Raw genomic sequence first — 27,785 nt, 5'->3', positions numbered from 1 at the left:
ACAAGGCTCCCACTCATTCACATAAAAAACAGCAACTTCAAAGTTCACACACACATGCGCACACACACACCTCACACACAAAATGCTCTATACCCCTCTGACCAGCTCTTCATCATTACAAGTCAAACTCAAGATGAAGAGAAGACAGATTACAAAACAGATGGAGTGATAGCAGGCCAGATAGGAAGAGACAGGACAGGGAGCCTCGACAGTAATCTAAATGTCCTTTCCTATGATTGTCATTGGCATTCTTATAGACTGGCATGTATCAGCACAATATATCAAATAATACCACTCACCATTCAGTCTGCTGTAAAGGGTAGACCTGTTTCCGTAATGTCATGGGCGGGAGGGGGACATCTAAAAAAGATGCTTCCAGCAAGCCTAAGCACTGCATCCAAAGAATGCATCAAGATCACTAAATGTCTCCAGTGGCAAATTCAATCAAACCGACTGTTCTTAACAGTCATGACAAAGCAAACATGGGGAGGAAAACAAAGATGTTTTTAAAAGAAAATGACGCAGAGAAAGAATTGATTCCTGCACAAGCAATTCACCTCAGAAGATAAATTCCATCGGTTTGCCTTTATATTTCCTTTTTTTTCTTTGCCTTCTTTCCTTTTTCTTTGTCTTCTGTCAAAAACAACTTGGGCTAACATCAGAAGCTGTCACATCAAGGCCATCCCCTGCATCTTACAAAAGAGAGAATTCTGCAGCTGGATGGAGCCGCAAACCTCTCAGACACCGAGCCATCGTTTACTCGCAGGAGGTGTAAAGACTAAGGGGGGAATAAAGCTTTTTCTATTTCAGCCAGAGTTTGTGCCCTCAGGAGAAACCCATTATGAAACAGTGAAGGAAGTTTTCCATGGAATAACAGAACAAATAGGCATGGATGAAAAGCTCAGGGATGTAAACTCCAACCTTTTAGGCTATTTAAGAAGAAAAAAAATGTAAGAATTTGTGCCGAGGGTATTATTCTCCTAAATGACTGCATTGTCACATGATCATTATCTGTCAGATACGAATGCCATGCTTATCAACCATAGCTACAGTGTAGTTGCAACCGATCACAACCCCAGTGCTATAACAGAGTCTTTCATCATGTCTGAATGGACACACACAAACGCACAAAGGTGCACACGCACTTTCAACATCAGCAAATGCTTTCAACCATCAACATCATAGAAGCTAGATAAGTGTGCCCCCTCTTTTGCAACAACCACTGGGGAGGTGAGAGGCCTTGTAGTCAACATGCTGAAAGACTACTCAGTGATCAAAGACTCAGAAAAACATGACCCATGATGGTTTCTCTGAGAAGATTGCAGAGAGAGGGAGCCAAAACAGGTAAAAGGAGAAAGAGTTGAAAGAAACACAAAGTAAAAAGCTGCAAAGGTGGGGAAACACCGAGTGGGAGAGTGCAATCATATTTGCCATTTGCCACAGCATGCCATATTTACAGTGCAGACTGACCCATAACAAGCAGTGGATATCAACACCTTGTTCTGAGCTGGAAGGGATTTTAAATCTATAATAACTGCTTATTTGCTATTTGATTCCTCTTATTGATTAGGGTGCTTGGACCTTCTGTACACCGATATACATCGCAGGAGACAAATACATAAATATATTTGTATATTTTAATGTTTATCAACGTACTAGTTAAGATGAGTGGCTATTCTTTGCAGTAGACAGCACGGACATTTGACATTTTATGCAAAATTTACACAAAATGTAAAAAAAATATCTTCTAAGATAGGAAATTATGTTTGATATAAAAAGGTATTTATTACAGAAAGCTGTAAGAATGCAAAGGCTTTTATAACCTTTGTCATATGCGTATTAGCTGATGCTGTCAAAAGTCTAAATCTACAATAGCTGTGAAATGGTTGCCCAAATCTCCTGAAAGCAAGTGTTAGTTTAAGTACAGTTACAGTTTTCAGGTGACCTATATAATATACTACATTCCCAAATTAGAATGGAGCAGAAGGATTCAATAAATAACCTCCGAGTCAGTGATATTAATATACATAATACCCACCCGTCACTGTAATTTTCCATACGTACAGTATAGAGTCCAGGTGGTGAAGGTGGGAAAATGGTGCTGTATCTAAATATGACACAGAGTAGAAAAGACGAAAGGAGAGGCATGAAGAGAGTGGTTTGATAACAGCTGGAATAGTCCTTTTGGCTGTCTATAGATTTGTTGAGACAAGTGTCAAGACAAGTGCACCTCTGTGCTTGCCTTAAATGGCAGAGGGGCAGAAGGGCGGGACAGACCATTTCAATTCAGCGAAAGCATGTCTGAGTGGGTCTGAGTGTTGCTGTGTGTGTGACCGCATGTGTCTTTTTTTGGAAACAAGAGAAAAAAGAGGGAAGGAGGGAGGGAGGGAGAATGGCGAAGAAAGCTCAGAAAGCTCAGAAAGAAAAAGTGAAAACATGTGTAGCGAGGACTCCTGTACAAAGGGTATTCTCACAGAGTACAGAAATGATGGCATTAGAATATGTACCCAGGGCCCAGGCCACTCTTGGCACTTAAAGAGCCCCTAAAGTCAAGTGTCAACTATTATGTGCCATCAGTGGTGACAAAAGGTCACAGAGCAGGACGGATGAGGTCAGCAATGGTACTCACGCACTTCCTCAACATCCACCATTTAGCTTAGCAGTCCCCCAGTGCTCGAAAAGAACTTGCTGTCACTTGGTTTGGAAAAAGGCTTTGCGGTAATAAGCACATCTATCCAGTCTTTTTTTACGCAAGATTTTCTTGTGCAGGATAAAATAGCACTTAATTAGGTGAAGAGCGTCAATATTTGCATAGACTCGTTCAGCTAACGATGCGATGTTATGCGGCACGTGCATTAAAAAGCGGTAACATTCACAGATGTACCTCATTTCCCCCGATTAACTATCAAACAGGTACAAATAAAACACACAGGCAACATGCTGAATGTATAAAATGCTTCAGTTGTTTGCTGCTAAACCAGCTCTGTAATTACCTGAAGGATGTTTTAATTGTCGCATGTTCTACTCTTAATATTAGTCAACGCTTTAGCAGCTCTCCGAGTGAGATTGATTGGATAAATCAGTCGGAATTATGGGGAAACAGGAGGCCTGCCAATCAGCGACGTGTGTGTGTTCTCAGTGTGTGTGTAGCTGGGGACCTGCCAGTGCATGAGCGCATGTGCATGTTTGTTAGGATGTGAGTGTATTGATGTGTGTGTGTGTGTGTGTGTGAACGTACTGTATATAGGGCTGACAGCTGGGCTTGTTCAAAAGACTTACTGAGCATTCTGTCTGTTTGGGAAGCAACAAGCACAGTCTATCTGAACAGGGATCTAAACCCTGTGTCAACAGCATAGTACAACTGGTGTAAACAGTCACTGAGTCAACATGCTATCATATCACACCAATGGGGAAGGAACTCTGATGTACTTTAGTGTAATGCGCAGCATTAATAGAGATAAGAAATACAACAAAAAGACCACTCTTCTAGTCACAAATCAAAAAGAGAGCATTAAAAAAAACTAACAGTCCTATCCACAGCTTAACAGTGTTTACCTGTGCAAATCATGTTAGCGTGTGGAGGTAGGCACTGTGTTTCCACGTAGAATTTCTGTGAATCTGAGTGTGTGTGCAAATTCATATGACACCGTGTGTGTGTGTGTGTGTGTGTGTGTGTGTGTGTGTGTCAGTCCATCAGCGTGTCGGCGTCACAGCCCTTCACTAAGTCCCAGATTAACAGTGACAGGCAGAGATCCCTCTAATTATCTCTTCCTAGACCACATGCAAATGGCAGAGCCAAGTCGAGAGCAACGATTGGCTGGGGCTGGTTGGGCGCCTCTGATGGACTAATGAGCCTGGCGACAGGATACAACCTCGTGATGCACCCCCCCAAAAAAATGGAAAAAACCTCTCACCGCCTCACTACATAGCCTCACACAGGAGGGCACACAAACTTGCACAAACCTGTTCAAGCATTTAGATGATGCTCTTTTATTTACTATCTTGCACTGGCTTTATAGAGGTCCGGGGTCTTCTCTTACACTTTTCTAAGTAAATGGTCTCTGGGCACATACATAATGAAAAAAAAATATATCCAGATCTAGAAATGTGTATACACTGCATGTTTATGTTGTGCCTTACAGTTAGTTTTTTAATCATTAACAAGTACAAGACCACCACTAGTGGATATACTTTCTTAGTTGACATACTTGTGCATAAAAGACAAAATGCCAAACATTTTTCATTTCAACTTTAATTTCACCATGTATCCTCCAATACGCTAACCACACAACCAAACACATTCTGCAAGCTTAGAGGCTAACTCGGTATCAATTCCAGAGGATTTGAATAAAGATGGCACATGGAATAGTAAAAAGGATGGAAACGCATACAATGATGGACTGGAACAGACGGTCACAAACTGGCTCTTGACAATGGACTGCTACAGTCAGCTAAAAAGTCATTTCAGTAAATCAGCAGGAAACATGGCAACAGTGTCAAACAGTCCACCACGTCTTGAACCGAGTCCCAGTTCATCTAAACTGGTTGACAAAACTGGTTCCAAGGGCAAAACATGGAGTTATTTCGCTGACAGAGCTCACCAAAACAAATACCCAGTGGACATGCTAGAAATCCAAAGACAAACTTGATCCAAAGCTGGCAAAGTCAGGTGCAGTAACAAAATGCATGGTGGCTGCAAGTGTGATAAAGTATCCAGTGACAACTGCAGCATGTTACTACTTTTGTTTTGGTATTGTAGAAGTATTTATTTTTCAGTTAATGACAGCATTCTTTACAGCTGTGCAAAGCTCACAATGTCTGAGGACATTTGATCTCAATGCAATGTGAAAAAGCTCAGCTGGCATTGAGATGACATGAGATATCGTGCATATCTCATTTTAGTAACGCTACTATAAGCCTGCTTTCACATGCTTAAACATTTCTCTTTTATTTTTTTACACTGGAAAAAAGTAAAATTGGAAAACTTGATAAAAAAAGAAGCCACATCGCTGAAAAATGGCTGTTTCTCTGTTCAGTCAAACTTTGTTTAAAAAGCTGCCCATAGACCTTGTGTAGTCAGATGTAGTTAAATCTTGCAGGGCTCCAACTATGATGGTGTCATTCTCCAAAAACCTGGCATCATAACAAGAGAATTTCCTTCCCTTCTGCACCATTTCCCATTCTGACAGCAAAAGCATGTGGAATACAGTCTTTATTTGCAGCATCAAATACCCCAGTGTGTTTGAGGAGCCTTGGGAGTTGCCATTTTTAATCAGGAGAGGGTGGCTTTGTCTTGTCCTTGTTCCATCCAGCATTTCTATCTGTGCTGGGAGGGCTTTTCAGTAGATTAAGCAGCATTTTCATTTAGCTCTGGTGTTAGAGTCACTCCAACTATTTATCCATCCAAAGTCTGAAGCTGGAACAGTCACAGAGATTGCTATTTATACAATTAAATTACATAAAAAATGCATTTTTTTTAAAGCAACGTCAGGTACAGTAAGTTGACAAAGGATAACAGGATAATCTAGTTCAGCTTGCTGTGTGGAATAACCAACGTGAAGCGAGGGTTATGATGATGAGCAGCAATATTATAGAAATTACTGGTAATAACTGTAACTAATTTAAACCCATTCGGAGTTGGGATTGCAGAAAAGTTTTGTGACATAATAACCCAAAAGAAATGGGAAAACATATTTTGCACATGCCAGCATTTCCATGAAGAGGGTACACATGATAGTCCTGAGTGTACCTGGAATTTCCAGATACTGACAAAATACTAAAAGGAATACACTGACTCACCTAACAAATTGCACCATATTCCATAATATTCTACCAGATTATCAACTTTTATTCAGGGAATGAACAAGGATTCATGTAATTTAGGAGATAATCTGAAGTGGTGTGGTCAGTGTTTACCTATGCTGTAAGTAAATTCAGAGAACAGAGCATTGTGCAGTAATGACTGATGTCTTGTGTCCCCAAAATGGTTTGACCATGACCACTCTCTGAGAACATGGATTTTTCTCGACCCTCGAGATGGTTTTTAGAGGGACAAGACAAATATTTCAGATGTATCACACTGAGGCATCATGCTGGAGGTGAGAGGAGGTAAAGGGAGAGTGAGAGATTAATACAACAGAGGGGGAAAGAGAGAGAGAGAGAGCAGAAAAGTGCAGCCTGCCTGCCTGGCTGACAGTTGACTCTGTTGGATGTGACTTTCACAGTCTGCTGGCGGTTTGTGTGGAAGCCATCACATCTGTGACTGGCCGTTTGATTAATGAGCCTCTCAGCCTGTCTGTGCAGTTTGAGGAGGGGCCACGGCCTTATCCCAGGCATCACTGATTTATTCGCCTTTGGAGCAAACCTCCAAGTATCACACACGCTAAAAATGTAATGTTGAACATTCAAACACACGCGGCCCGACACATGTACGCCCTCTGTGATATGCTTACAGTATACAAGCTGGTGCAGTGCAGATGCACACAAGCAGGGATGGGAACAGAGTGATGCGCATAAGCTCGTCCCTCTTCTTCACCACCTGCTTACGGCTAATGAAAACCTCAATGTGTCAGTGCTGTCCAGGGGTAGCGAAGACAAAACACGCCATGTATAACCAAGCAGACAAAAGATGTATTCTGTCTCCACCAACACAAACTCCCATCCCAAGCTGTCAGTCAGTAGAGAGGACACCCAAGGAGATCTACGAGAGAAGAAAGAAGCCCTTCCTCAATGACACCTCACACTCTCCTGATTTTCAAAAGTGACAAGTCTTTTGAATTCGTGGCCTCGCAAGATAGAGAGTCTGATGATGGCTTGAGAGCATTTCTTCTTGTTTCTTTGGCAGCGGCAGCCGTGAAATGTCACTCTGGCTAACCTTGAAGCTCTTTTCTCCTGCGTTGTTTAATGCTTCCAAGACTAGGGCAACCAACTGCTCAAAACGGTACGGTACCATCACCCTTAAAGTCAGATAAATGCTTTGAGAAATACTTCCAGGTACACAAATGTGCATTAGTGCGTGCATGCCCTCACAAAAAGATGCACACGTGCTCACACAAATGCACAAAGACGAGCGTACACTCACTCATTCCCTGAAGCGTAAAGTAAGACCATTAATCCAGACACACTGAGATCCAGCTTCTCCCCAGGTTGATCAGCGTCCGTGGAGAAAGACGAACGTTCTGACATATTTGTTTTTATTTTATTCCCTGAGAAAAAGGCCCGCCATATGGCAGCGCCAAGGAACAGATGGCGATTGCCCACTTCCTGAAAGCACAAGCGTCTATCGCCGCAATTTAAGGAGCCGCTCAAGCAAGAGAATGCCACAGACTGGCATTTTTCCACAAACTGCTATTGTTATAGACCAGAGGGGTAACAGAAACAATGAGACAATTCAGAGAAAATGGTTTAGTGTTCAGTAGTTATACTGTAGCTAACTATATTAAGCCAGCAAATCTAGAGGTCAATACTACTAGTACCCTTTTACTGTCAATGCGTGTGTAATAAAATCGTACCGAGCAGTGCTTACTCAGAAAATAAGGTCTAAATATAGCACAGCTACAGTATATCTAACTCTGAATTTACTGCGGGCCAACCCATGACGTCTTTCTGTTGCTCCACGCTGATTTTAAGACCGTGTACCCGGAGCAGTAGAACTAGCAGATCTAAGCATGAATGTCCTTGGACGATATTAGATCCTTATGATGGAGTGGAAGAGTGCCAAGTGACACATGAGGCTTCATCTCTCATACTTGGCTACCCCTTAACAACCAGGTCAGGGGACCTTCTCTGACATATAGGTGCAAGGAAACTGTTTCAAAAAGTCACCTTAGCAGATGACAGCTAAAATGTGACTTTTGTCTGTTGCAACACATGACACTTTTTCAGACTTGTTTCATTTTTCCACGGATGGAACAGAAAAATGACATAAAAGACCGTAGCACTCGAAGGCCTTGGGACACAATCAGAGTCACAGAAGAAAGAGAAGGGTCAGCACTCCTGGCATTATTTCCAACCTACAAAGGGCCTGAGCTGTGTTTTTTTTTTAATTGTTTTGTATAAAAGTACGCTCAGACAGAGTTACAAGTGTTCACTAAAGAAAAGGGGATTTGAAAGTGCGACCAAGGACAAAGCAGTTGACTTATCCATTTGCAATCTATTCGCTGAAGAGAAACTTCAGCATCAGTTGAAGCACTTAGTGCTTTGACTCAACGCTTCTGTAACAAAGAGCGGTTCATAACTTGAAGTCAAGGAATGAGACAACCTAGACAAATTTCAATTCGTAATGCATGGAAATTAATATAAATGCATTCAGTACAGTTTGTTCAAGGTGAAATGTTAAGTATATATGAGCATGTAAGGAAGATACTTTTTTTTTCCATATGCAAAAACTTTAAATCTGTTAGAGATAAAGGAAGACACTGAAAACTTTAGGGTGGCTGAATTTTACTAGTTAGTTCTGCTGTTAGACCTTGATTCACAAACAGAGCATGTGTTGTTTCTCTGGTATAAGCCTATCATAAGTCAGCTGCACATCAGTGTCTATAAAGATGTCCATCCATGTAATAGAGGTACTTTCAGCTGCTAACAAAGGGTTGCCACAGCAGGTAGCTCTTCATGTTTGATTTTTATGTCTGATGTCCTTCCTGATGCATCCAACAAGGGATTTGTGTCTCCTCCTGGAGCTAAAACAGGGATCTTTTGATTTTGCAAAAGTAGAATTCAGAGCCACCCATCCATCCATATAATAAGGGGGAAAATAAGGCAAGTAAAGTAAAAAAAATATCTATTTAGCAAAGCAGTTAGCCTTCCTTAATAGGTTTTTGAGGCCTATCATTTATCACAGCTGGCCAAGAACCAACAGGTTGGTCAGTTTCCCAGACAAACAATCAAAATTTGACCCTGCCAGGCAGTACTCCATCAAACACATCCACTAATCACTGCTTCTTACATTGTTTTTAACAGTAACAACGTATTTAACAAAGCCAACCCACCATTTAGTCAGAAAACTAGTGTTTTTTTACATAAGTAATCCATCTGCCCATTAATGTATCAAGTCTGCCAGGAAGCCAGGTCATATAGTCAACCCTGGGGGTCCTTCAGTAGTATTAATCAGTCTGGTTTCTGCTGAAAAGCTCAATCTGTAGATGATGGATGAGCTATCATGTCAAGGGAACTGAAGTGACAGGTGACAAAGAAGGACACACATATCTGTATAAATCCACTCTCCCTCCTGTCTGGCCCGAGCGTTACACCGTCAAGGTAGCAGGGTGAAAGTGTATGTATACGCATGTGTGTGTACGTGTGTGTGCCGACATAGTGTCTCAGCATGTGTCCCGCTCTGCTAATGAAGTCATCTGAACAGTGATTTAACAGCCCTGGTTTAAAAGCCTACCGCCCCTTAACTCATAGCCTTGCTCCATTAGAATGTGATATAAACCCTAGGCACAATAACTGTCCTGCCACTATCACAATATATAGGAGGCCAATGGGCCACACTGCTAAGTCACACAGCCCGGGAGCAGAAAAAAATATTGACTGTGTACAGGAAGAGAAAGTCATTCAAGGAGACTAAAAGTTAGAAGGTAGAAATTCACAACAAGGTCACAATAAGAGGACTTTTTATACTGTACGGGGTAGAAACATTACTATTAAAATCATCAAGAGGGTGAGATATGCTGTGGCTTTTTCAGCAACTGGAAGCAGTGAAAGAGTAATTGTTGTGAAGTGAAAACAGCCGAAGGCGCTTCGGCCTGTGGTTACGCAGAAAGTGTTCCTTATCTACACTAACAAATGGATCAGTGGATGAGACATCAGTGTGCTTATCCCATGAACGGCCTTCTATAGCTTGAGGGATATTTCTGAGTCACAGATTGATCTGAGAAAAACTTTGACAGCTTACATGTTGCCAGTCCATGAAACTAACTTCCTGCTCTGTGCGAGCAACTTGTGCTGAACCAAAGCCATTCTCCAAATCCTCCATGAAATCTGTTCCTCTGGCCCAACAAAGACAGGCTAATGAGGCAGATGACAGAATCTCAGACACTTTGATACTATGAGATTAGGGTGAATTATATAACCTTTAACCCCTCCCACTCCCATCTTCACACTTTTTGAATCCTTGTCAGAAGTGATATGCTTTTTCTCCGTGTCGCTCACAATCTCAAACTTCAAGTCCAGACCCTCTTTTTCTATGTCTCTTGCTATCGGACTTCATATCCTCTTCTTTCAGTTTCTATTCATGAATGCTGAAACACTAATTTGGCTCAGTCAAGCAATGACAGTATCTGTTTTAGCATGCAACAAAGCAGCGTATAAGGGGCGGAAGAATAGAATATGTGTATGTGGGTGTGGGAAGAGGGGGTAGAGGCATGGAGGCGACAAAGCTCGTCACAGCGTAGCACAGAGCTGAGTACTTCACCCTTATTAGGCCCGTGTCCTTGGCAGATGCAGAGCTTGCCCTTTGTTAGAAAGGTGTGTGTGTGTGTTACAATGGCAGTGATTTAGAATGGATTGGGCGTAGGTGTGGAGACAAGGTGCAGTAGCCCCATAGCTCCCTGATAGCTGGCAGCGTGACAGCTGTGAATGGAGAACAGGGAACAGCCTGAAGTATTGCAATCTAATATGTGTCACATACCTGCATAAATATTTATGCCTGTTGCAGAGTAAAACAGGAGGGGAGGGGGAGGAGAGGATGGGACAGGAGTGGTGGACTTGGGCGAAAAACTTCAATCAGATGACACAAAAATCCGAACCAGCCTGTTTTTTTTATCCATCTTTATGTACCAACCCCAAGGTCTCAAAAGTACCTAATAAGCAGGCATTACTCAATTACCAAAAATTGTGTCTGTGCAGTCAGTGACACATGCATTCACAGAGAGGATTTCATTGATCCACTCCATTCAGCGCACACGGTATATGATAGCACTCCAATATCCTCTTTCCAAAGATTTCTTTCCACAGCACAGCCCGCATTATAGAAGACACAATCGGGAAAATGAAACTTTATATGCTGATAAAAACCATCTGAGGTCTGTACTAAGGCGAGTAATTCACAAAATGACTGCACAAATGAAACACAAAAAGACACATAAAAATACATATATTGCAACAGAAATGTTTTACCTGTTGGCCAGCAGAGCTCTGAAGGTGACCCGACTCATGCCCTGATAGGCTGGGAGCAGCCTTGCCCAGTCCCATGCCCAGTCGACCACAGCACTCTGTTGATGTATGAGGATAGCGTTTGTTAGTTATTAATCAGGGTTAATACCATCAGTGCATTACCGCTCCAGCTGGGACCCACTAACAAAAGAGGAGGGGGGTCTCCAGCGCAGGCCACCGACATCAGGCGATCAATCATGTCCGCACAAGAAGGTTTTTATTCCAATAAGACAGCAATTAATTTATAAATCCATTTGGGGGATGTAGCCATCATTTATAGAAAGATAAATCAATTTTTGGAGGGAGTCGTTACTCTTCTTGCTATGCCTTTTTTTCCCCTCTTTCCATCTTCAATGGCACTCTGCCAACCCCCCACCTTCCCTTCTCCTTTTCTTTCCCTCTATTGCTAACTCTCACTCTTTTTTAAAAATACACACACGCCCACGTGTGGATGTGAACAGGGAACACACACACCTGGCACCATCACCATATTGGGAAAGCAAATAAAAATCAGATTGCTTTGATTGTAAAATGTCACTCTTAACTCCAGGCTGAGTTTTATTGACAAAAGGAGGAGAACTCTACTCGTTCCATCCATCCATCCGATCCCCCCTCTGCTTCTTCCTCATCTGTGATTGATGGGTGTAACTTTTTCCTCCTCCCTCCATTTTATTTGACAAACAACACAGGCACCTGAAGCGGAGAAGGCATTTTAATCATTCTCTTAATAGGGTGTTTCTATGCAAAGCTATGCAGCCTCCTGTGATAAGCCGAAAACAGGCCAAGTCTTAGAAATTAAATGGGACTAATGTTCTTGAAAAGCCACAGCAAGAACTGAAGCTGCTATAAGGGACAAATATAAGAGTCACAAATACAAATCTTTTTCATAGCTTATGTTCTGTATTTATCACTCTATGTTTCCCTTTTTGTTTCTTCTCTTTCTAATCACCCTCAACTGATCTTAGCAGATAGCTGGTCCTCCCTGATCCCGACTCTGTTGCAGGGCTCTTCCTGTTAAAAAGGAGTTTTTCTTTCCCACTGTTGCCGAGTGGTTACCCATAGCAGATTGTCTGATTACTGGAGGTTTCTAATATTGTAGGGTCTTTCCCTTTCAATATGAAATACCTTGATGTGACTGTTGACTGAATAGGTTCTGTACAAATAAAACTGAATTGTATTCAACTCTAATAATATAAATATTAAAGTTATAATTCTAATCCTTAAAAAAAGAAAGCAGAAACACACAGGCCTATCTTGAGAAAATACTTACTGCTGTAAGTGTTATAAGTACCATTGTATCTCTCCTAACAGTGGGGGATATCATAGTAATAGAGGGGAAATGAGGGGGAAAGCGAGCAACTCTTACAGTGAGTTACCTGTAGGTAGACTCAACCCTGATATGGAGAACAAAAAACCTAACAATTAAATGAACATCATGGTGACACTCCTGGGGATAGGTTCAGGATAAGAGGCTACATGGTTCAAAGCCCCAAAGAAGTGCACTTTAAGACTGCACTCTCCTTTAACATTACTCACTTCTTTACAAAAGAAAAAAAAAAACTTCTCTCATCTTTTCACCTCTTCGGCGTTCTTTTCTTCCTGCCAGCCTAACTCCTGCTCGGAAAAAGACAGCAACCTAAGGGGAATAGGAAAGCCAAGCCCCAGAAAGACCTGACAACTTCAGAGACTACCACAGTATCCAGTTCACTAGAGACTCAAAGAGCTTCTAACCTTCAACATTAAGCTTCCGGCCTCGGTGAAAGTTATAATGACACCCACACAGTACAAAGTCTGAAAACTGGAAAAAGTTCACATGAATATCAAAGATGTTTCACACAACTAAAACAAGTTTTAAACACTTATTTGCTACCAGAATATAATACAATGTTAACCTTAAAAGGCTTAACACACCTGATCCAGCTTCTTCTTGCCAATGTGGTCAAACTGGTGGAGAGGATTGAAACGGGCACCTCCAACATGACTCTCGGGGCCAAGATCAAACTTCACAAAAAGAGGAGGATCATTTGGCAAGTCTGAGCTTCCACTCAGTTTAGACATCAGCAGTTCCTGTAAGCAGGTTATGAGGGTGGGATGGAAGAAGAGAAACACAGGAGACGGATGCAATGTGATTGATAAGACTGATAATAAATAAGCTGTAAAGAAAAAGTCTGACAACTAGAGTGAGGCCAAAAGGTTTTGTATAAGTAAAATAACTAAACTCAAAGTAGATCGAACAGACCAAACAAATAAAGAGTCTAGTGGAGTTTTAGCGTCTACTTACGTGTATGGCTCCACCCTGAGCCATATTTCAGTGAATGAATAAAGCAATGAAAAACATATATCAAAACAAAATATGTACAGATGGAACGAAAGAGAAACAGGTTTTTTACACTAGTGCACTTTCTGGTGCTGTTTCTGTAACCTTTGCTGTAGTTGTAATGCATGTGTCTCACAATAGGTCCAGCATATAGCAATGAGTCTTTGTACACTATGACTCTATGTGTGTGTTCATGCACACATAGGCATCCTGGTGTGAATTCGGTATATTCCCATCCGTCAGCTTGACATGGCCTCTGGACCTCCTCCTCCCTCACCTCACCACCAACCCAGTCTGTCCCTGACCTGCATGTTCTTGCCTCGACCTTGGCTGGGTAGAGACGCTGGAGCTGCCAGAAGGACAACTCTTGATTCTTGTGGTTCCCATTCACATTCTCTCAAATTGCCGAGCAGAGTTATATGTGTTAACACTTCAAAAACATCAAAAACACATACTCTACATGTCCATGCTGGATCCTATTAGATACAGATTATGAACTCCAACTAGACAGAGAAAGGTAAAGAGATCTGGTAATGCAATTTATCTAAATTATCTAAATGTAAAAAATAAATAACCAGGCTCATTTAGGTAGTTATATTAATTATATTAGTCTTAAGACTAAATGTCAAAGAAGTGTTGCATTAAAAATAAATTAAAACTAAAGAAATTAATATCCTTTTCATTTAGCATGAAGAATAAAGTTTTTAAGATTTAGTTGTAGTATGTCATGTCCTTGTTTCATGCTAGAAAAACTAACATGTTTGCATTCAGAAGAATGGATAGGGTTAACAGTCTTCCCAGCAGCACTACGAACTCTCTGGGATGATGTGCTCATTACAGAAATACACAAGCGACTTCAGAGACCGAAAGAAAAAAAAAAAGATGGAAAAAACCCACAAAAATAGCATTTGTGTCTTGTGATAGGCTTGTTAATAACCATTGCAAACTTTTGAATACTGTCCAGTATTCATTTAAAAATGAATGGAATCAGACACAAAATTCACATATAATGTGAGAATGCAATCAAACTGTATGTACATTTCAGGACACTTGAGCCAAGCTGGCATAATGTTAACTTATAACCAGCAGTTGTTGATGTGTAAACATCAACAACTGCTGTTGTGCATTATAGAGCCCCAACTTCAGTTAGCAGCATCCATAAAACACAATTAGGTGGAAGGACGTCCAAGTTTTCAAGATGGCATGGCAACATGGCGTAAGTGTGTGAGAATGCATCAATTTGTTGGACTAACACTAACTATTTATGAGTACAGTATTCTCTTTTTCTATTAAGTCATCTCAAAAAAATATTTACTGTACCTTTAATGTTTTGCTTTTTCAACTTGATTTTCATTGGACAGGAAACGGCAACATTCCAAAAAAGTGTTACTAGACCAGTTAAAACAACTTAATATGATTTTTAGCTTTTCAACAACCACCAAAGATCTTCTTTAGACATCAGAAAACTTTAGCTACAATAGGATAATAAAATCTAATCGATTTGGGGACTTTTAGAAGAATGGTTTTTGAAGTAAATTTCATAAAATAACTTCCACTTGAGTTTTAAAGGGATGTTCTTCCTCATTGAAATCTCTTCGAAAAAGCTTTCCACAGAGTCTAGTAACTCCACGAGGCTTCCTCTGCTCTATGTGAGGTGAGTGTATTACACTGGAAATCACTGTAGGTTTGCACCCTTGAGGTCACTTGAACAAAAGACGATCAGAACAAGCAGACTGCACACAAGCAGCAGCCCTCTTCCCTCTGTCTCCCCCTCCTGAACAGCCTGCGGCCTCAGGCCAGCAGCCACCTAATTGCTGGGGAGAGCAAGTACTTCCCTACCTCATTGCCTTGGATGATGTGATAGATCTGCCTCAGGTAGCTGCTGCCACCTGCTTTGTGGCAGACCTCCAGCAGCATCAGGCCTATTTTCTGCTCAGTCAGTTCAGCTGCAGCAACTCCTCTCTCGCTTCCTTGTTCAAATACACTGTGAGTGAAACAGAGATGGGAAGAGGAGAACTTAGTAAAGACAACACAAAGAAAAAACCCAGAGTGAAGAACATAGAAGATGAGAGGAGCAGAAGGAGGCAGGGTGTCGGCTTATATTTGAATACCACCTCTGGCTAAGGAAGTATCTTCGAGTTTGGAGAGGAATTTGGGCTACAATTTAGAAATTGCTATGACTGGAAAATTAACTGTATTAAAATTAAAGTTTGTTTTTTTTATTCAGTTACTTCACAAGGCAAAAGAACTTCAAAATGTAAGTCTTGGCAAAGAAAAAAAATTACATTTTGCTCTAGTATCTGAAAACCAATCAGACCAGTCAAATCTTCTGTGGTGAAAATGACCAAGAAATACCAAAATTATTTTCACTATTTTCATTATAATTCATGAGATACATGAGACATTTTAACCAAAGGATGCCGTTGCACTGGACTGGAGTGCGTGTGTGTATGAAGCTTGTATGTAATTGTATGTCAAGGTCCGTAGGCTTGTATTTTCCCAACCCAGGTGAATGCCGGCACCGTTTTCCTGCCCTTCCTGTATGGATGGGTATCACACTACCGTCCATCAAATCTTCTCTTTCACATACACTCCCTCTCATTGTTCTCTCTCTCCTCACGTTTGTAATTATAAAGTGGCAGAAACGGTGTCGCCTGTCAGCCAGCCATTGGCTGTTTGACATTGAGAGTTGCAAAAGAAGAGGAGTCCCGTCTCGTCCATATACATCGCCTCATTCTTTTGCCCGGCGCCCTGGCGGTGGTGTTGTCGGTGATGGTGGCTGTGCATCCGTGTCAGCACCTGCGCTGTATCCTTTCCTGTCCATCACTGTGCAGGTGAAGCAGATGATTGGATTCAGTCAGCAGGGTGATTAATGAGGGCCCCTCTGGATTTGGGACAGCCTATCAATCATGTCATTAGGGCCAATGTGCCCTGAAAGAGGCAGACCTCCGCCAAGGAATAACTGCATTCATCTTCATCTGTGTATGCATCCCGTCAGCCCAGCCAGGGTCACCATGATGGAGAACAATAATCTTCCCCTCTACAAATTACTTTGCAAAGACAAGGTGGGTGCTGTTGGGGAGGGGGTGGTGGTAGTGGTTTACAGTTAGGAAAGGAAAAGAGGAAGGTAAAGATGAAGGAACTGAAGAGGGATCGTGTAGGGCCAAATGTTTTTTGTGAAGGCGTTTACTCTGAATGTGTGTGCGCACGGGATGCCAGTAAGAGAAGTGCCAGTTGTTTTTGGAGTTATTACAACCTTCCTCTCTCTCTTCCTCGCTCTCTCTCTGACACTGTATTCTGATTGTTTACAAGCCAGGCGTCACTTCCCTGTGAAGGTTAGTTTAATGAATAGTAATGATCCCACTGAATGCCTCCGACAGGTGATACATAATCACTCTTCTTTCACTTTTCCACCCCCTCACCACCCCTCAGCCGCCTCGTCTCTTGCCTTTTTTTCTCTGCACTTACCCCCTCTTCCTGTCACTGTAACAGACAGCATTTCCTAGAACTGGTCATAATCTATTCAGTGTCCTTATTTATTTCATTTTTTTTTTTAATGGTTACGCTACTGAATCAACTTTATATGAGGATGAATGTGTCCGGAGTTTGCTATGATTAAGTGAGCGACCAGAAGACAACATTTCTGGGAACAAGCAGCAAAATGCAACGCCAAAGGTCACAGATCAGCCAAAAACGAAAGCTGTTTTCCCATCAGTCCACACTGCAGTTCATTCAGTCAAGCATGTGCATCATTTAGCACAACAAACAAATCTGAGATTCATTGATTTTACTCATACAGATTGTCAGTAAAAAATTATCTTGGTTACATGATACATCAAAATTTGAATGCTCAATTAGAAATGGATGTCTAAGTTGCATTTGTTTAGTATTTTTCTAGGTAATTCTTATGGCAAGTAGCGAAACATACCATCAGTCAGTTTGATGCATTTGAACCTCCTCCTTCAGCAGACAGTCAGCCCTTATTTTTGACGATCACAAAATTACATTCGGGGAAATAAATTTTATGAAAAGATTTTGAGGCTGACATCAGTAGCCTATACTAAATGAGAGGGAAGATGGACTAAGAAAAAAATAGCACTTAAGCTACTGTTGGCACCATTCTAATGTTGACCTCTTTCCATATCCTCCTACCTGTCTGAGCAGAGTTTGCGGGCCTTCTGCAGCTGCAGTTGTGTCCACTTTGGTCGTTTTTCCTCCAAGGCCTGTATAACTTTGTGCACTGAAGGTTTGGGAACACCCTAACAAGGCAAATGAATAAAAATATGACAGACATTAAGCCAGTCATCATATACAGAAATTATAGGTCTGGTACAACCCACTACTATTTGTAATTTCTAACTAAACCCTCTACCTGTTGTGGCTACCACATCAATTTCAGCCATTACCTTTTGCTGAATGCCTATGGCCGCCTGTACGCACTCTGCCAGCAGGGACAGGCGGTCTTTTGCTGAGCGGTCCAGAGCCAGACCACTGATCTGTTCTAGTGTGTCTGGGTCTTCTAGGCCCTGGATCAGGCAGCCCAGCAAGGCCCAGATCAACAGGCCCACTAACCGCAGCTGCCGGGCATGCTGGGAAAGGTGCTTCTCTGCCACTTGGAATAGAAAGCGGATCGGGAGTGGCAAGGATGCTACAGCCATTGGCAGGTTGGTGAAAATGAAGGACAATGCTTGAATTGCTAAGGATATGATAGCTAGAAGAAGAAAGAAATGTTAGTAAAATTCCTTGAATTTTATCTTGAATGTGCAAAACTCAGTCTGTGCATACTTTTAGCAACAGTGTCCTTTCCCTTTACATCCAATGGTGTGTAGTTCCAGTCCTTGGGTATCTTAGCCAGGACATTCTCTGGCACAGTACGCTTGAACAAGGCTGCACCAGGCTCCTCTGTGGCCTGCCAACCCAAAACCATGGAGACGAGGTGTTGCAGAAGGCTATTGGTGGATTTTGTGACTATGTCCCGGACACAGCTGACAACTATAGGTACTGTCCGTGTGGTGTCTGACAATAATAAACAAAGGAAGCAGATTTTTTAAAACAAGGGTCAGCTAAAGAAGATCAGATGAATGACTCCAGACCGTAATTATTATTTAGTTTTAAGATTTGGGGAAAAAAATATTGGTAAACTGCATAAGATAAAGTACAAGGTTAGTGTTACAGCAACAAACTGTTAGGTTTGTTAGGTTACTGAATTCACATACTTTGCACTAAAAATGTTAAATTTGAAATCAATACTTTGTGTTTAATCTGAATTTTTTAGCTATGTCAGAAAAAGGCGGATATGTTGTCAAAACCTTTCAAAATGATACGAATGATAAGTTTCTTTAGAGAAAACCTCCTTATACTGTTCTAATTATCCCTGCACTAGGAATATGAACATGTTTCTGTATACTGATAAAAAAATGGAGAGTGGATGCTTACACATTAGATCAGTTGACATTTCATGTTATAGTTATTGTGCTTTGGGGTTTATTTTTAAAGCAACAAATCAAAAGTCAAGAAATAACTCTACTTTTCAAAGAATGACAAAAAACAGAGCCATAAATCATTTATATGAATCCATATAGTGTTATGGTATTCTCTTAAAATATCTGCACCAAATGTGAGTACTCAAGTTCAAACTAAAATCAGATGCTCTCAATCAAATCCAGGTGGCCTGATAGCACGAATCTTGCTACGTTCTCCAGGTTTACTGTTTGTCATCGGTTTGCCCTTTTATATCTCGCTCATATTGTTGGCAGACTAACTACAGTATGAAGTTGTATGGCACTCATAAACTTCCTACAGCCCCGGCTGTAAAACCAAAGGCTACAATCGGGAGAAACAGTACTGAAGCGGCACTAAAAGTGCACTGAAATCTCAAAGGACGCCTAACAAAATAAGTAACCTTAGCCGCAGAAAAAGAGGAGAACGGAACAGAAAATGATATAGCTTTTCGAAGGACAAGCGCTCTGTTGCAGGTGAGACCTAGACCTATTTTTCAAAGTCACTTGATTCTCAGACTCTATACCACCTGCAACTGTATTGACTTATGTATTGATCTCAAGCAACCTGGTACAGTGTGATGAAACGTCAATGAAAGCGGAGAAATAGTGAAGCTCTCAATGTAATCTATGAGTTAACTCAGAGTACAGTTTAAATAGAAATGGGGGCACTGGGGGTATCCTGTAACCAAAATTATAATACAAAGATTTGGAACGGTCCAATAATTAAACTAATTACCCTGTGAGGATAAATGTTGATTGGATGACATTGAGAATTTTTCTGCGGCACACTCTAGCTCTCTTCCCCTTCATTCACTCTGTCGACCCCTCCCTTGCTCAGTATCCATCTAAATACTCTTCTCCAATCACCCTAATTTATGCTACAATAATTACCACTTACCCAGGATATAAGAATCACCACTAAAAAGAGCTTCACACTCCACAGGAGCTCAGATTAAGCTCTGTATTAAAACTTGCACTAGAAAGAGGCAGAGAGAGTTGGGGAATAACTATAGTCTGTGTAAAAGTATACTTATGCTTTAGCTCATGTTCATGCAGTGTCAACACTGGCCTTTAGAGAAAATAAAATTGAGATATTCTTTGAGGGAAGATTTACCATAGTATTTAAAAATTCACCAATTAGACTCAACATAAAATCTGGCAAGGTGCACTGAATAACATTGAATCGCATTACAATGCAATATTCTGAGAGACATCAGGTTTTGTAGCTCTCACTTTGACCTGTAGCACCTGCCTAAAATGTTGCTCCAGGCCAAGCACACAACCCCACGGCAGCAGGACAAAGGCACCCTGCCAAACGGCACAAACTGTTTACGGAGGCGTAAGGAACAATAACAGCCCAAGGTGTTCGTTCGGCCTTTAAACTCTCCAGATCCCAAAACGATTGAACATCTGGAGGACCTGCTGGAACAAACCGTGATCCAGTGTCAGTACCCTACAACAAACAGGACCCAAAAGAGCCACTGCCAGACACCAGAAGAGACCAGGAGGAGGGCAGCCAACACAATATGAAATATATGCAATTTTAATTTATTTACTTCAATTCACTACTCGGAAATTCATGTAATGATTATTTGTCATGTTCTCCAGTTTATCACGAACTGTTCATTTTAAAACTAACCTGATTTAAAGTGCTGTATTTTAACACATACTTTAGGCACAGTGTGTTTGACACACTTCTGAAGTAGGAAGTAGAAAATCCTAGGAGTTCCTAGTTGAAATTTTCAACTGTAGCGCCCCCTCAAATCAGATTTCCCACTCAGAAAGTCAGAGAAGCCCTACAAACCCCAACTTTAAAACAGTAGTGCATCTAAAGTTGTAAAACTGTAAAGCATGTACTCTGTGCTACCACTTTTGTGTATTTGTGACTGACTAAATAGGCCGTACATAGAGCACTGACCAGGTTCTACATATGAACATCTGCAGCCATTTTTGTTCTTTTCCAACTGCTACTACTAGAACACAACTCTGGAATGAAGTCACTCCCAGCTCTGACACCTGATTTCCAAAGTAAAAGGAATCCAGGGTTACAGTACTAGAGCACACAAACTAGAGATTGTACAACTGCTCATTCCGAAATCAGTGCAATGCCAAATTGTGGCAGCAATTGCTAAATATTAGGACACAGCAGCAAGGTTGTTACTTTACCTGCCAGAGTGTAGAGATGTTCCCATATGTGTGCACGTTCCAGGTATGGTTGAAGGGCCTGAGTCAAGGCCTTAGGAACATTATTCAGGCAAGAGAAAAGGTTGAACAATGACATCATGAAATCATCTCCCGCCTTGCAGCTCTCTGTAGACATTTCTGAGCTGTTCTCCTGGCAAAAATCTGAAAAATTAAGCGTCATTTTGGTGACACACATCTGTGAACAGTACAAATTAATGTGCAGATTAATGAAATCTTGATATTCTGGACCACTTGGCACAAAAAACTGGATGCACAAAAGATTAACACTCGTGCACACACATACATCCAAGGGTGTGTAGGCGAGTGTACAGCGTTTTTTTTTTTTTACAAACTATAGTCCAGAAAATATCACTCTTATGGATGTAGGTTTAGAAAGATACAAAACCCAATTCTGTGAAGCAGCATTTTGATTTCCATGAACAAAAGCACATTGGAAAATGTCAAGGCTTCCCAACCTGACACATGTTAACAGAACGGGTGAACAAAAGGCACTGTGGAGTAGATGGGGAAGAAAAATCCACATCTGTGTTAGATGGAGGAAAAGAGACAATAAAAAAACAGAAAAAGAAACAGATTTCAAAGCCCCTGGCTGTGGTATCCACAGTACACGGAGACAGGAAGTGAAAAGGAAGGGGTTTTGACAGGGTGTCCTTGTGGGGGTTGCTGTCTGAGAATAGGGCTGAGGATCGAGGTGTGTATATGTGTGTGTGTGTGTGTGTGTAACCCATATGGATGTCTATATATGTGTTCTATGTGCTTACACGTAAGTGTGTGTGTGTGTTAAGTTGACAGGGGTTGCTGAGGAAAAGCCCATTGCTCCAGAGGTGGCAGACATCCAGCAGTCTGTCAGTCAGCTGTGTGGGAGATGACAGCCATTTGAATAGGAGAGAGTATGTAACGCAGCAGTCAATGAGGGGGCGCTGTGATGAAGGGCAGCATGGCTTCCTTCTGACTAATGCTGAACTATTTTAAAATGGCAGGGCTAAATTAGCTGCAGCATCCCAGTGACAGTAACATTAGCCACCTTAATAACATGCAGGTAGGAAGTGCTCAAACTGTTCATGGAAGCTGATTTCTTCTGTCCCTCTAGCCAAGACTCCCTTTGCATCCCTCATGGCTATTTTCATTCACAATAACAAATCTAACACGTAGACTCCAAAGTGGTCAAACAGCCTGACCTCCAATCAGTCCATTAGGTGGCATTGTGTGGATTACACCATCATCTTATTCACTGCCTGTCTAGTAATTGGTCCTTGAGGAGAGAGTGTTCTGGATCTCACTGCTGTGGCTGCAGTGGTCCAGGAAACAGGGGTGACTAACATTAATTTCCACTTGGGGTGCTGGATAACATGGCAGGTTAACTAGGTGCCTTATAATAATGATCCCATTATGGAGCAGCAGATGACTTCAGAAAAACATGTCAGTGTGCTGGCACATCTCTGTGGAGTTTCCACTACTCCTGCAGCACACAATAATTCCAATGTGTTTTTGTTTCTATGCTGATTTCTCAAATGCTTTTTCCCCCCTTCCTCTCTGTCTCTAAGCTTATCCAACCTTGATACGAAGCCAATGCATACACCTGTTTATCTTCCGGACAGCCAGTCAACCAGTCACAAGGGCCCTCTCTGTAGACCTCTGTAATTGGAAGCAGACACGCTGAAGATAATAAAAAGGCCATGTGTGTGTGTGTGTGTGTTTGTGAGCGTGTGTGTGTGCATCTGTACACCTCTAATTTAGGGTAAGCTGTACAAATGTGAAAAGTGATACTGTAGATGTAGAGAAGGTATGTTTTGAAATTATTACACAGTGCGAAGGTCTGTTAGTTGGCTGGCCAGTTTTCTCATAAGTTAGTGTACTTTGATAAGGCAGGTACAAAGAGTTAGAAAATGAACCATCAACAAAAAAAGAGCCTTGAATTAGCTATAATAAAGTCTAACTGAAACAGCGTGGATTCACCAAACCATCTATTAGTCACACTAGAATTTTTTCATCAACAGTGCTTCAAAACACACGCTAATATGTACATGTATGTGGAAGTGCAGAGGCAACACAGTAGTGTAGGCATTCAGTCAGGCTGTTCCTTCTGTCTGTCTGCTTCCTGGTTAATTACCACGTCACCGTGATAACACATGAGAGTCAGCGCTCCTAGCGTTGATTTACGGCAGCATGCAGAAAGAAGCATTGCGGAGCCTCTGAGTCAGACTCAGACCGAGCAAGAGAACAAGACAGTGAGAGTTGTTATTAATGAGGTCGCTATAATGTGAATTAATGTGCGAGTGCACAACAGTCTTTAAAGGTTAGACTGTTGAGAAGACTGTGGAGAAAGGAAGGAAGGGAAAATCTTTAAAGGTCAGGCCGTGTGTTTCGCCTGTGCCTGTTGAGTGTTTATTACTGCACTCTATTGATTTAGTGATGATGATGACCAAGGTGAAAATGATGATGAAGGCAAAGATGCTGATTATAACTTCATAAAATGGATAGAGCTTACCCAAGGTCTGTAAAACGTACTTAAGATATTAGAGCGCTGCAATTAAAACAGAGGTAAACACTTCCCTGTCATGTTCTCTTTGGGATCAGAGAGTTATTAAAAAAATGTAATTTTAAAGAATGAAAGAACGTGGCTTTAATTGTCCCCGAAAAGACAGACAGCCAGGTATGTCCACGACACACACACACTATAGCCCTTATCCAGTAACATGTAACAATCCACGTATGCATGCAAAAACGACAGACTTACAAGAATTTTCCAGGAGTATTCTGGGCAGGTGACAGTCTCTGTAAAGCAGCATTTGAAGGAGCAACTTGGGATTGCATCCGGGGTCAGATGTCAGTAGCCTCAGTTGACATGCCAAAGATGCCTGGCCCATAAGGCCATCTCTGGGAGAGATGGAGGAGAGAAGGAAGGAAAACAAAGTTGACAGTTCTGCAGTGTCAGGTGAGGTAGAAGTCTGCTTAGTGAGAGACAACAAAGAAGGAAAAAGCTTCATAAGTGAAAGATAAAGAAGTCTTTGATGACGCTTTGGAGGGAATATTTGGTAACACTGGTAACTTCCTTCAGTGTCACTCACTCCATATACAAGCCAAGTCTCCAAATGCCTTCATTCTCGCTTACTTATAGTGTGCACCGGGAAGGAATTAGCTCTAATCTTGGCCAGCTAAAAGCAAATTAACATTTGGGAGACAGCCAAATACATGAATATACAGCAGTACCCACCCCTTCATCTTTTGTATAACCAAGAGGCTGCAGCCAGCTGTGGGTAATGAGCCGTATCCTTGGTGTGTGTGAATGCGTGTGTGCGTGTGCACTCTTCAGAGCCTATGCTTGTCGTTATGTATGTGTGCGAGTGTGGGAGCATGCTGACATGTGTGTGCCTCCACGTTACTTTATACATCTCAATAAAATCTAATGGAAGGAATGGACAGAGTTTGTCTGAAGAGCAAGGAGGCGGGAGGCAGCACAGGGGGTGTCTGCCCAGAAATTAACCATTCTATTTGAGCCAAACGGCTAGAGCAGGGTGCACCCTGCTGCTTGACTGAGGAAAACTATGCCTCGGTCTGACAGCACAATTTATGATGTCACTGAGACCGCAAATCCAGGAGAAATCCTCTTTTAACTGCTCTGATGAATCTATCCAGCTACAGCACCGGGTCATCTTACTAAACCAAGACACACAGATATAGATGTATACACACACACACACACACACACACACACACACACACACACACACACACACACACACACACAGGCAAGATAAATAGCGCAGGGTATAAATGTGCACATACAGAAAATATTTTTTAGCCTGTACAGCTGGATGATTTATTGAGATCTTTTGTGATTTTATCATTGCTTTATTGAATAACCATAACAATGGGCTTTATTTTAATGGACTGGGGAGAGATTTGGCCAGAAAGGTTGAGGACCTGTGGTTCTGGCCACGAGCCACTGGCAGGCTGCTGGCGCCTTCGAATGAAGGCAGGAGGTGGGAGCAAAGAAATAAAGAGGTCATAAAAATAAACTAATTTCAGTTCTCTGATACTTAGGAGCAGGGGAGCAGGGGTTAGTTTGATTTGTGCTCCGTCAGCGCACAATGACATCACCTCTGGCTGTGAAGCAGATGAGAGGGGAGTAAGGTGGAGACAAGGGTGAGGGGAAAGCATGATTGACTGCACAGTGGAGGTCACAACAGTAACTGGACACAAATGTACACACATGTATATAATTGTGCACATTCAGGTGTGTATGCTATCAATGCATCATGTGTAAAGCTCTTAGCAACCATGAGCATCAACAAACTCACTGTCAGCGTCAACGGTAGTTCATTCATTTGGTTTTTCTTTCTTACCTCGCATCTGTGTTATATTACCACAACAACTGCAGCTTGACACTTGAGTGGCACGTTATATATCCACACATACAGTATGCAGCTGTAACTCCAAACACAATCACATATGTTTCTCTACACACGAGGAGGATGGAAGGGATTGTGATTGCTTGGCATACCAGAGTGTGTATGTGCATTTGAGAGTGAACATGTATATTGTCCGTGTGCCTGCTGTATGATGGGTGATAGATGGTTAGATGGGTCTATTTTGTATACCTTATAGCTTGCTCTGTGAAGACCTCGGGGTTAATAGCATTTAGCCAGCGTATGACAGGAATGGTCGGTGGGTCTGGTGAGGTCTCCTTCGCAGCATCTATCATAAATGTCCTGTTGCATATGGCAGCATGTTTACATTTACAAAAAAAATAAAATAAACACCACACCACACAAATGTTTCCAGAATCAGTGGTGACAGCCATCTGACTCACTCTGTTCAAACAGTGTAAGATGGAAAGTATGAAAACATTGCAGTATCTTTTTATCATCTTACCAAATTTTAAATTAAATAACAAAAATGACCATACTGTACCAACCTATGTAGCAAAGATAGAGGTGCTGTGACAATGACGAGGACTGTCAGGAGCTGGTCACACAGGTTGTGGATTTGGTATGGCCAGTCTGAACCACCTGCTATTATGGTAATCACTGAAGAAGGGTTGTAGCACACCAAGGCCTCAGGACCTTCACACAGACTCCACATAAGGTGCTCCACATACAGCAACATTGCTGTAATGTCACATCTCCAGGACGAGGGAAACAGAAAGAGTGAATTTAAAGAGAAAAACAAAATGGATGTGATTGAAAAGCTGAGAACACCTAAAGATTATCTACTGCGAGTCTCATTTCACAGCCAGCTAGATAATAGGAACTTCTTCTGATTTTACCGTTGAGATCTGAAGCGTCCCGGCTTTGGATTTCGCAAGATTTGCGATCACCCTAAAACTTAGTGCTATGTTACATCAACCCACTGCTTTTACTTATATGCCAGTAAATCTGCTTTCTTAAATGGTTATGGAATGCTGCTCATCATCTATCATCACCTCTTTTTTGCTTCCCTTTGATCTAAATTCTCACAACAAAAGGGAAAGGACTGATAAAATAGAGATGATGGAGCATAGGAGTACCCATGTGAACACTATAGCAAGAGGGAGACCTGGAAAAGCTTTGGAAAGGCATCTGTTTAGCCTATGCTCACACTTTATAACTGTCCTTCCAGAAACACACAAATCTCCCAGAATCATAAACCAGGTTTCCCGTTGACATCTCATGTATATTGCACTCAATCTTTGTTAATACAGAGTTCACTTTATGTGGCATTTTTGAAGCATGGTTTATCCTGTAACTCCAACTGATGTATTGAACAAACAAATACTAAAGGTTTCTTGAAATGATGGCCAAAGAAAAGCCTTACTGTCAAAGTTTCAGACTCCCAGAGCAGAGACTCTGGAGTGGAAGCAAACTGAGTTCCTCCGATAGCTCCTAGCCTTTGGATAAAAGTTCCCGTGATGGAAAAAGTCTGTGTGTGCTGCATGGGGCTAGAATGTGTGGGTGGTGCCTCCACTCCTCAAACTCAGATTCTGCCTTTTACATTTGCATTAAAGGATAGACATGCACAAAATTCCGACTGTATAAGCGTCTTGCAATTTTTTTGACGTGCTCAACTTATTAAAAGTCAGTTGTTTATCAACTTTGACTAACTTCCATCACAGCATTTCTCAGCAGTTAGTCCATCCACAATTAGACAAATGAAAACGATTGCGACATATTTATTTAAATGTTAAAAAACGAAACAAAATGGAGTGTAGGTCTTTGCTTGGTGTATTACTGTTTTAGAGTCCATTGTTATATTTATATGTATATATATGTATATATTATCAGTAATATGCATGATAAAATACCTGATTTGCAGGTGCCTCTTATATGAAGCCCGCGCTCTGGCATATCTTCGCACTAGCAGTTGTAAAGTGTCTGTTAGAACCTGGCCAAGGACATCCCTGGCCAGCTCCGCTGGAAGGACCGCCCACAGGTCGCTGCGAAGCCCGCACAGGAAGTAGAACCACATCTGCACTGAGAAGGAACACCTCTCGCCCTGTGGAAGAAAGTGATAGATTTGAGGGAGGGGGGATTGTAGATGAAGACATGTTATCATATGGAAACTGACAGTGAAGTAAAAACAGAGAGAGGAGTTAAAAAAGGGAAAAAAGAGAGAGTGAGAGAGAA

General features: G+C 41.6%; 1 protein-coding gene across 4 annotated transcripts in view; it reads right to left on the bottom strand.

Moving 5' to 3' along the window:
- The window catches only part of kiaa0825 (KIAA0825 ortholog), a 117,738-nt gene that overhangs the window by 54,090 nt on the left and 35,863 nt on the right, over window positions 1-27,785 (bottom strand). For all 4 annotated transcript variants that reach the window (XM_086313993.1, XM_086313992.1, XM_086313995.1 and 1 more), the window contains exons 12-22: window positions 27,464-27,654; window positions 26,099-26,305; window positions 25,782-25,892; window positions 23,918-24,057; window positions 21,142-21,321; window positions 18,260-18,490; window positions 17,881-18,185; window positions 17,627-17,733; window positions 15,314-15,458; window positions 13,069-13,224; window positions 11,122-11,216 (exon numbers count right to left, since the gene is read on the bottom strand). In XM_086313993.1, the coding sequence (XP_086170119.1) occupies window positions 11,122-11,216; window positions 13,069-13,224; window positions 15,314-15,458; window positions 17,627-17,733; window positions 17,881-18,185; window positions 18,260-18,490; window positions 21,142-21,321; window positions 23,918-24,057; window positions 25,782-25,892; window positions 26,099-26,305; window positions 27,464-27,654 (1,868 nt within the window). The remainder of the gene's footprint in view (window positions 1-11,121; window positions 11,217-13,068; window positions 13,225-15,313; window positions 15,459-17,626; window positions 17,734-17,880; window positions 18,186-18,259; window positions 18,491-21,141; window positions 21,322-23,917; window positions 24,058-25,781; window positions 25,893-26,098; window positions 26,306-27,463; window positions 27,655-27,785) is intronic.

This window comes from Aulonocara sp. 'chitande type north' Nkhata Bay, linkage group LG12, assembly GCF_057382095.1.
Source record: "Aulonocara sp. 'chitande type north' Nkhata Bay isolate Kocher_YH1m ecotype deep benthic linkage group LG12, A_spYH_male_GT1.1, whole genome shotgun sequence".
NCBI classification, from domain to species: Eukaryota; Metazoa; Chordata; class Actinopteri; order Cichliformes; family Cichlidae; genus Aulonocara; species Aulonocara sp. 'chitande type north' Nkhata Bay.
Note: the sequence above shows the minus strand (reverse complement) of the source record. Positions and strands in the feature narration are given on the sequence as shown.